Below are 11101 nucleotides of genomic sequence, written 5' to 3'. Positions count from 1 at the left end.
TATTTAACTTTTATAAACAATCGTAAAATTAATACCATTTATATATATCAAGAGCTGAGGATTTGTGGGGAAAACACTGGGTATTATTTTTTCTTATATTTAAAAATAATTTGAATAAATACATGGGATGATAGATAGATAGATAGATAGATAGATAGATAGATAGATAGATAGATGATTTGCTGACCCATGATCCAAACTCCACACTGACAGGCAGTGTGGGTTGAAATCATTCCTCAGCATTCTCAAACATACAATACATTAATCCAGATGTTGAAAAAAATGTGGCAAGCATCAGAGGGTTTGTGCTCACTATCACATTGTGCATCCAACTGTGGTCATCGTATAACAACTGCTATCCCTGACATTCTGGATCTGTTGTTGACTCGCCTGATAAAAAGCAACTTTTCTTAAATAATCTATTTTTATTGGTTTTGATGAATCTTCCTACAGCTGATTCAAATCATATTTTTCTGGTGGAGTTCAAATTGTTGTTGCCAATGGTGTCAACTCAAGCCCTAAGTAAAGGTTTCCCTGAGGTCTCAATCTTACGTCCTATCTGATTCCACATAATAACTACCATAATAACATAACATATTTATTTAATATTTATTTCTACAATTTAAAACTCCAATGACAAGTTTGACACTGTCGCATGTGAAGTCCATGGGTGATTATAATCTGTTAAGGGCCAAAACTTTGCTGGTGGGCCCCTATTGACCACAACACACAGAATACTATAATGAAGCTTAATCATACACCTCATTAGGAAAACTTTTCAAAATGCATATTCACTAAAGAGCACAATAAAAACTTCAAAATGAGGGCGTACAGATTAGGTATTACCTAAGCAAGCACTTAACACTTAAAATACTTGTGTTTATGTGACAAATAGACCTTAAATTTGCTGCAACAATTTTTTCTTTAATTCAAATGTGACATAATTTCTTCTAAATCTGCGTGAAACACGTCCCGCCCTAATATCTGTCTTTGGGGTATTGATACTTCAAAATTAGTCATTTCCACGAGGTAGTTTTTGTAAAGCACTTTTTTTTCCTGCATACTCTGGCCTCCTGTATCTTTTCACGGTTGAAACTTTGCAACATACGTTTGTCTGTAAGACTCTTATTTTGAAAGCATAAACCCGGAAATCCCGCAGCCCTGAGCGTAGCAGCTAGCTTGATGCTAGTGCGAAAAGCTCACGATCACTTCTGAAGGACGGAAACAAACAGCCACTGCTCAGAACACTTTCCCATCTTTTCCCCTGTCTCAGCGCGATAAGATAATATTACCAGGTAAGATGTGAGCCGTGTATCAGCGGCTGGGCGATAGCCGCTGTGTTTCATGGCCTATTGTCGTTTCAGGCCGTATTGCTGGCGTACAAGCCGAGCTGCTCTCTTTTCTCGGGGATACATCACGTATGGCGCTCTTTACTTCGAAACGGTTTGCGAAGACCCGCGCCTGTCATGATAATTTCCCACATTTAAAGGGAAATAATCGCAGTTTTTTGGCTTCCTGCTGAAATAAAATGTCGAAGTGTCATATTTTCCTACCAGCGACCTTTATTTCCCTGCATGAAAAGGCCTTGGGGGAGATTTCGGGGCGTTGAGATGTTCTTAGTTGAAATTTGTTTTCAGTTATCGGCAGTTTGCTGGAGACAGAGACACACACCCCCTTTAATTCAAAACTTTGTCGGAGAAATTTGAGGCACTTTTTATGTTTCACTTGTTCTCGTCACAGATTGACCACAACGTCGCCATGTAGCACAGGATTGTGACATGAGAGGGTTTCAGTGAAGAGCAGAGGGTGAGATAAAGGATATTTGTGTTATTTACATGGGTAGTATTGTGTGTGTGTGTGTGCACGCTGGCTCCGCTGCTGTAGCCGCCGCAGTGAGATCCTGGCCCTGCTATCATGGCTGTAATGGCTCTATCAAGGCGTCGCAGCACGCTGCTATTGTGATTTTAAAAAACACCCATTTTCGTTTGTGGACTATTAAGGATTAAATAGATCTTTTACTACTCATATTTAACACATTTATGGCGCCTGGAGCTAATTGTGGACCCCATCAAAAAGGCCATCTCTGCAAATGACAGCACACAATTATAGGTTTGATCCACTCCTCTACTTTACAGAATACAATGATGGATTTACAACCAATCTTTAACGAGTTTTAAGTAAACATTGATTAATACACAACACAAAGGTTTCATTAAAAACGATGCAGTAACAATCCTCAAATCACCCCAGCTCCTAGTAATGTGTAGCCCATGCCTTTCTTTACTGCTGATCACAACAGGAAATATAGTCTAAAATGCCATATTTCTACTGATTAATATTTCTTTGGAGAATGGGATGGCTGCAGATGAGATGTGGTAGGATACTGGAGCAGACTGTGTATGCAAAATGGAAAACATGTTGCATCATTTGCAGAAAAACTACTCATAGGGGGTTTGTGTGTAATTAAAGGTAGCCCCTATGTGTAATAATAGTAGATTAACCTGGTTCCATCACATCTGGTGCTCCAGGTTCAGAGTTCTGCTCATGATACCCCTGTTCCTGTTTCCTGTTCAGTGTGATTTACACCAGAAATGACTTGGAGGTTGCGAATTTGCCAGCCCGTGTTGTGCCGGTATTGTCTGCCACCTTTAATAACCAAACATAAATAGCATCATGGGTTACCCTCCTGAAACATAAGCAGGAGCTCACAAAATTATTGCCACGTGATAGCAGGTTTAGCACATACTTGTTCTGATGATTTTAGTGTTCACACAGCAGGCCTTGAGAAACTTTCCATAGCACAGTAGATCAAAATGAACTAGAATCAGAAGTTGACAGGTTGCAGTCCTGCCACAAATGTGTGGGCCCCATGTGCAATCCACCAGAGGCTTTGCCAATCAACACTGTCAGAGTGTTTGTAGGACGCAGGGCTTTTTTTCGGTGACTCTCGTTGCTCTGTTTTGGAGTTGCATTTGTTGTTGAGTCAAAGTTTTACTTCCAGCTGTTTCTTTGGAAAAGCATCTTAATGGCTCCCCTCCAAAGTGTTTTATTCACTATTTCACAATACTCACATTTAGCTGGTGAGAGAACTTGTTTCCAGGGTACAGTTTACTCTATAATAACTGAATCCTTAAGTGATGGACGGCTATGCAGATTTACAAACATTTATCCATAGTTATGAGCACATTAATTATGAATCAACTGAAAACTTTATTATCACTTATTTATTACCTTATTACTCAAATACTGGGGCATCATTTTCATCATTTACTTTTTAACTGCATTGCCAAGGGCATCACCTACATGTTGTATGCATTTGAAAATCCAGTGTGAATCAGATAAACTGATATTATGAGATATATGGCAAATGCACCAGTGTGTATGAAAGCCATTATACTGATATTGCAGAGGACATGGCAGTGCTGGATGATTAGGTTAAGCAGTCAGTTGTTTTTATCACTGCTTTGATAATATTTGTTTAAAAGGATCTACCAGTCTGTTAATACAGGTATGTTCTCATCTTAACATGTTTGTGATGCTTTATTATTTTCTGTTTTGTCTTGTTTTTTTCATTAGAGACTCGGTTAAACAGAAAAAGCCTTTGGTCATGTCAGGACAGAGGAAAGGAGCTGCATCGCGGCTGCTCAAATGTGCCTTCTGCAGAACCAACCGGGACAAGGAGTGTGGGCAGCTGCTAGTGTCTGACAGCCAGAAGGTGGCAGCCCACCATAAGTGCATGGTGAGGAGAGCACACTGTTCTCAACCGTTTCATGTCTGTGATCCCTCAAGACAAAGTCATGCTCACTTGCACACTTGTGTGCAGAGTAGTGAGTAATTAAGCCAAAAAACTGTGGATTTTGGTTTTTATTTTGTTTCATTTATAAGGGGAAGCCTACACAAATATCTGCATTTCATTAAGCAAAAAAAGAGATAAACTCCAACTAAATTAGTTTAGCAGAAAGAAGTGATTTATCTCCTATAAATAGTCTTGAAAGGCTCAGATTTGTCTTGTGTCCCCTGTGTGATCCTGACCTCCAGGTTGAGAAAACACTGCTCTACAGGCTCTGACATACCATTCAGAAAATCTGGCAAAACAAGAAATGGCAAATGCAGGATTTTCTGATCAGTGTATGACTGTCTATCTACTGCTAGCCCTCAGTAGTGTAGAAAATGGTGCACTGGCAGTAGTCTAGAGAAATAAAAATGCAGATATTCTACATATCAATCACATGAAAAGACCGCACAACCCAATTTACACTTCTCCTTATAAATGTCCTCTGCAGCTTTTCTCCTCTGCCCTGGTCACATCTCACTCAGACAGCGACAACATCGGAGGATTTTCCATTGAGGATGTGAAAAAGGAGATCAAGAGGGGAAATAAATTGGTAAGTACACACTGTCCTTCTCAGTGAACCAGACAGAGACAGAGGAGTGGAGAAGAGGAGTGTTATATGGCCACAAGGTTGAGCGTTTGGACTGTGTTCCTACAATATTTTCTCATGTGGGAAATAAGAAGTGTATTAACATTTAAATGCATATTGCTTGTTGAGGTTAACAGTTGTGAACAGCACCACACATCCAAACACAGTGATGATGATGGTGCATTAATTTGGTACTTTAATTGTGGATACTTGTGTCCTTCTTGTAAAGCCTCCTCTATCTCTGCCAGAGGGTGGTGTGTTTATTCTAATTTTGTGTAATCATGCTGTGTAGGAGTTAATGTATACCAGGCATGTCCAAAGTCCGGCCCGGGGGCCAATCATGGCTCGTGGATTGATTTCAAGCGGCCTGCTGCTCATTGTAGAAAATAAACTATAGGCCACCTGCCACACTTTTTGTTTAATTGCAGAAGATCCCTTTGCCTCATCCCGATACCGCTCATGTTTTATCTCACAGTTTAATGGGGAATATGAGCTTTATCCACCTAATAAAAGAGTCTCCATGCAACGATCTAGCTGGTCTAACACTATCAATATGTACATGTATGTCAGATACTGAATGATAATAGGATGAACTACAGCTGTATGTAAGACTGTGCTACACTTGAATGTAATTTGATTTTTCCATGTGCAATTTAATCTAATTAGCAGTATTTCTAATTTAATTTGCAGAACATGCTGTAATGTAATATCAGTTTTTAACATATATTTTTGATTAACTTTTGTTTTACAATGGTTTTGGCATTAACTCATGCCACGATATTATATAAATCTATTCTGTAAAAGATTATGCATATATTCACAGGCACAGGGTTTATTTATACTCACATCTTTAAGCATTATTTTTTACTGTAATTAGGCTTATATGTTTGTTTTGGCTTTCATCCCATTTTCAATTCAATTCATTTCAATAGAACTTTATCCTGAATGAAATTCTTGAAGCATGAACATTTGTTAGATGCGAACAAATGATAAATAATTATGTATATATGGGTAATGTGTCTTTGCATACATTTAAAAATGATTTAATCTTACTTACAGCCTGGTAATAATTAGCTTTCTCTGCTGTTTGTTTGTTTGATAATCTTGCATGCTTCCATGCTCTTTCTTTATAATATTGCATATAGCCTGTCAGACATTTGTGTATGTCAGGGCCTCATGTTCTTTGGAGAGAAATCTTTATCATTAATTATTTAGTCCCACATCATAAAATCACATTTCACGTTACTTATTGACAAACCACATTACTAGTTGTCAGCTATTTTGATGTACTAATGAGTATCAAAGGCCATGGAAATGCTTGTGCGAGGCTGTTCTTCTTAATGATGTAGCTCTCTTTCTTTCTCCCATCAGATGTGTTCTTCATGTCACCGGCCGGGCGCAACGATCGGCTGTGATGTGAAGACGTGCCGAAGGACGTATCACTATTACTGCGCTTTGAAGGACAAAGCCCAGATCAAAGAGAATCCCTCACAAGGGATTTACCTGTGAGCCACTTTGTGTTTGGACTCTTTCGTACATTCATTTACAGTTAATAAAGACATTTTTCATTCATGTTAGATTGAATTAAAACACATTTGTTTTCCTCCTGAACACAGTGTTTACTGTCGCAAACACCGGGATGCATCTGCGGATGGCATTCAAGGTGAAGTATGCTTGAACATCTGTTATATCACTAGGCTGCATGGATGATTGGATTTACAGCTGGGTACCTGTTTTCCCTTTCAATTGGGAAGCAGTGTTTGTGTAAGCAACGCAAATACAAACATTTCGACCCCATGAAATTGAGTCGATTGTAATGATCATTGTACATCAAATTCTATTACAACCATAAAAAATGCTCTTAGAGGAATCTCCCCAGTTATGTTTTGTACTTGATATTTAGTGTGATCTAATTCTTGATGGGATTTTTGTATCTAAAATGCCATAAAACCGCACACATGCTGGCTTCTTAGCCTGTATTTATCTTTTATGAACAGAAACGTTTCGCCTAATCATAATTGTTTGTTCATCATTAGATGAAGAGGGAGCTGTGGCCAATGATTCAGATGCATCGCCTCCTCAAAGTAGGGGCAGAGGAAAGTTTGAGAAGGGGAGAGCCAAGGCTGGATCTCGTGGCCAATCGGAAGACTCCCGCTCCACCTCCTCACAGGCTGCAGACGAAGAGAGTTCCTCCCATGTAAGGGCCACCTTACACATCTGTTCACAAATGCAATCTTTTAAATCTACTTTAATCTGTCCGCTGTATGTGGCCTGAGTGTTGCTCTGTGTGTTCTAGCGGGACAGGTCACCTCTTCGGACTAGCCCGGGAGATGGCGGCCAGCGCTGTGGCTTCTGTCATGCTGGTGAGGAAGAGAATGAAACGAGGGGCATGCTTCATACCGATAACTCCAAAAAAGTGGCAGCACACTACAAGTGCATGGTAAGACTGTTGTGTGTGAGTGCAACATGTTGCAGAACGCTTTATGATGTAAATATTTTTCAGTGTATGTCTTAATTGTATTTAATCTCTCTGTAAACTGTGATCCCCTTCAGCTTTTTTCATCGGGCACTGTGCAGCTGACCACTACATCGCGGGCTGAGTTTGGAAACTTTGATGTGAAAACAGTCATCCAGGAAATCAAGAGGGGGAAAAGAATGGTGGGAAGTTTGTCTAACTCTAGTTTTAAAAACCGTTGAAAGATTTTAAAAACCAAATATCATTTTTGACTTTAAAAAAAAAAAAATGTTTTCTAGAAATGCACGCTCTGCACTCAGTTGGGTGCTACCATTGGGTGTGAAATCAAGGCATGTGTGAAGACCTACCACTATCACTGCGGCCTGCAGGACAAAGCCAAGTACATCGAAAACATGGCGCGTGGCATCTACAAGTGAGCTCCTCCACAGATAAACATATTTTCAGTTCCAAATACAGTGCTTCAGTTTCACAACCACATTTACACAACATCACTTGACTTGAGTCCTTTTTGGTCTTAATTCAATTTAATACAATACAAATACGATATACATAATGTTCAAACTGATAAATTGAATGGGTTTTTAACGTTTTTTGTAAATTTATACTCTCTAAATTTGATGCCTGCAACATTTTCCAAAAATGTTGGGACAGGGGCAACATAATCATCTGGAACATTCCACAGGTAAACAGGTTAACTGGTAACAAATTAAAGTCTCATGACTATATTAATAATGTCATCAGAAGATTCAAAGAATCTGGAGAAATCTCTGCATGCAAGGGATAAGACTGAAGACAAATATTGAATGACTGTGACCTTTGACCCCTCAGGCTGCACTGCATTAAAAACCAACATGATTGTATAAAGGATATTACTACATGGACTCAGGAACACTTTGGAAAACTACAGTCAGTAAACACAGCTCACTGTTGCATCTCCAGATGCAAGACTCTACCGTGCAAAGTGAAAGCCAAACTTTGAAAACATCCAGAAATGCCACCGACTTCTCTGGGCCCAAGCTCCTCTGAGATGGACTGATACAAAGTGGCAAAGTATGCAGTGGTCTGATGAGTCCACATTTAAAATTGTTTTTGGAAATCATGGACATCGAGTCTTTCAGAGAGGAAAAGGACCATCCAGACTGTAAGCAGCACAAAGTTCAAAAGCCAGCATCTATGATGTTGTGGGGGAGTGTTGGTGCTGATGGCACATCTGTGAAAGCACCATGAATGCTGAAAGGTACATACAGGTTTTGGAGCAACAGGTTTAGCCTGCCATTGCTTATTCCAGCAAGACACATTCTGCACATTACAACAGCGTGGTTTCACAGTAAAAGTGTGTGGGTGCTATACTGGCCAGACCTGACTCCTGTTGAAAATGTGCAGCGCATTATGAAGCACAAAATACAACAAAGGACACCTGGGACTGTTGGGCAACTAAAGTCATACATCAGGGAAGAATGGGAAAGAATTTCACTTTTAAAACTTCAACAATTAGTGTCCTCAGTTCCCGAATGCTTACTGAGTGTGGTTAAAAAGAAAAAGGTGATGTAACACAGTGAAAACATGCTCCTGTCCCAACGTTTTTGGAACATGTTGAAGGCATCAATATTAAACTGAGTGTTTATTTACCAAAAAAGAACAGTTACATTTATCAGTTTGAATATTAAATATCTTGTCTTTTTCCCGTATTTGGTTGAATATAAGTCAAAAAGAATTTGAAAATCATTGCATTCTATCTTAATTTATATTTCACACAGTGTCCCAACCTTTTTTGGAATCAGGCTTATAATAATTGCTTGTCTATTGCTGTATTGAGTCACTTACAAGCTCTCGTGTGTGTGTGTGTGTGTGTGTGTGTGTGTGTGTTTAAGACTATATTGTAAGAACCACAGTGGCAACGAGGAGAGGGATGAAGAAGATGAGGAACGAGAGAATCGCAGCAGACAGAGGGCAGCAAACAACCACGGAGGAACACAAGTGAATGGCAACTAGGTATGTTGTTCGTGGTTGTTGCACACAAAAACTATTTGAAAACAGACAAAATATTCACATTTACTGTTAAACATGAGTGTTAAGATTTTTCTTATAGCAGATAGTTTTTTAGACATCACTCAGTCAGTGTAGCTTCAAGAAGCCAATAGCTAGCTATCAAACATTTTGCTAACATTAGCTAACTTAAAATTTGGCTGTATTCAGTGTGATGTTACTGTGAAGATTTTAACAGTCCGCCAGTCACAGCTGTTGACCATCTTCAAAATTTGGTTTTCTTTTCAACACAACGAGCCTTGCACATAGCATATCTAAGAATAACAGGAAAGGGGAAGGTTGACTGAGGTTCTGCCGGGTACCAACTCTGCTCAGCTGTTATTGAAGCACTGAACAAAAAGAAGTGGGACTTAGTAAAGGCTAATTGCAAGTGAGCTTTAAAGATTCCTGTCATTTCACTGATGCCGTTCTTACAGGTCGGCCTGATGGATGTGACGTGGGGGTGAACACAGAAGAGCTCAACAAGGAGGGAGAGATATTTTTTATAATGAATCTTAGCTTACTCACACAGTCGTGGTCCACAAGCTCCCACGAGTCCTTCACACGGTTTCTTCCAGTCAATGGACATGATGTCCCGATGTGCCCCAGATGTCTTCTTCATGTGAAACCCTGTTTTGAGTTGACTGGCCGAGCTTTTCACAGACTGGTGGTACCCTGCGGAGCACTGGACCGCTGCAGGATCAAGAAAAGCCATGGCTAATATCTCCCCAAGAGTCAGTTATGGGCTCAGTTTCAAATACATCTATTATTTCCGTGAATAAGAGCTGATGGACTGATCTTCTGATTGTCACTCACTGCCCATGTCCCCCACAGATTACATGATACACACACTTGCTGATATGGATACATTCTTGCTCTTCCTTCGCTTCTATAAGACTCACTTTTAAGATGGGTCTGTTTGTTACTAGTCTCTCTATCAAGTTGTGAAGTTTGATTACCTTGTTTCTGTACTCATGTCTTAAGAATACTCTTCATGTTAGCCTTTCTTTCTTGATATGTAATATTTTGCTACTGTATTATCATGAGTCATTTTGAATATCTGGATTTCAGACAGTCGCAATTACAAGTTTTGCCAGCATGTACTTGGATTCTCCCACTGTTCAAGGTGGCATTTTTTTATTTAGCTACTAAAGGGCAATGTAGAGCTCTTTGGATGAGTTGGCTTTACTTTGTTTGATGTACTGTTACTTGTATCTCTACAAATGTATCCATGAATGATTGGAATAGAAAATATTTTATTTTACACATTTACTGAGTGAATTGCGTGTTTCATTTGAGAGTGTGTCCTATAGGGTGCTGAAAACACAGAGCAGTGGGGTGAAGATTTCTGGAGGGTTTGAGGAGTGAGGAATGTCACACTAGCTGCAGTGTCATGAAGTCAGATCTTTGTATTCACCTCACAGCCTAACATGCTCCAATCTGGGGCATTTCTAAGTTCTTTATATGGATGAGTTTGAGCATTTAGATATATAGATTTCCTCTTATCTTATGCACTTAAGCAAGTCATCAGCAGGTCCACACTGTAATGATAATCTTATAGTAAAGCCTGGATGTTGTTTATGCCAGAAGTCAAATAATGACTGTCAGCTGTAACATTTCTGGTAATACCTTAGCTCAACAAGTAAGATTTTGAGGGTATGACAAATGTGATAAACCTGCAGATTTATAAGTTATATTGACAACAACAATGACATGTCTTGAAATATAAAAGGAAAAAAATTTTAGATTTCACATTATTGTTATGCCTGGTGATAGCTGTGGCAGGAGGAATTATGTTTTTGGGTGGTCTCTGCCTTCATATAAACGTATGGACATCTGTCCGTCTATCTAATGCATCAGTCTTATTCTCAAATGTAAAACTTCAAGAACAACTTAAGGGAATTTCTTCAAATTTGGCATAAACATTCACTTGGACTCAGCGATAAACTAACTGGATTTTGTTGGTTAAAGGTCAAGATCACTGACCTTGCAAGTGTCTCATTCTCATGACTGCAACATCTCAAGAACACCTTGAGGGAATTTTATCAAATTCTGAATTTTGGACAAACGCTCATTTGGACTCAACGATGAACTGATTAAAATTTAGTGGTTGAAGGTCAAAGGTCAAGGTCAGTGTGTCCTTGCATCCATCTCATTCTGGTGAATGTGACATGTCAGG

General features: G+C 39.3%; 1 protein-coding gene across 1 annotated transcript; it reads left to right on the top strand.

Annotated features, from left to right (window-relative positions):
- The first annotated feature begins 1155 nt into the window (after positions 1-1155).
- Positions 1156-10190, top strand: phf6 (PHD finger protein 6). The gene is made up of 11 exons (XM_049586578.1): positions 1156-1295; positions 3577-3739; positions 4284-4385; positions 5793-5926; positions 6038-6084; positions 6458-6618; positions 6718-6861; positions 6975-7079; positions 7176-7309; positions 8769-8889; positions 9360-10190. The coding sequence occupies exons 2-10, from the start codon at positions 3608-3610 to the stop codon at positions 8887-8889; spliced, it is 1080 nt and encodes a 359-aa protein (XP_049442535.1). The 5' UTR covers positions 1156-1295; positions 3577-3607; the 3' UTR covers positions 9360-10190.
- The last annotated feature ends 911 nt before the right edge of the window (positions 10191-11101 follow it).

Source organism: Epinephelus fuscoguttatus, linkage group LG9 (genome assembly GCF_011397635.1).
Source record: "Epinephelus fuscoguttatus linkage group LG9, E.fuscoguttatus.final_Chr_v1".
NCBI classification, from domain to species: Eukaryota; Metazoa; Chordata; class Actinopteri; order Perciformes; family Serranidae; genus Epinephelus; species Epinephelus fuscoguttatus.
Note: the sequence above shows the minus strand (reverse complement) of the source record. Positions and strands in the feature narration are given on the sequence as shown.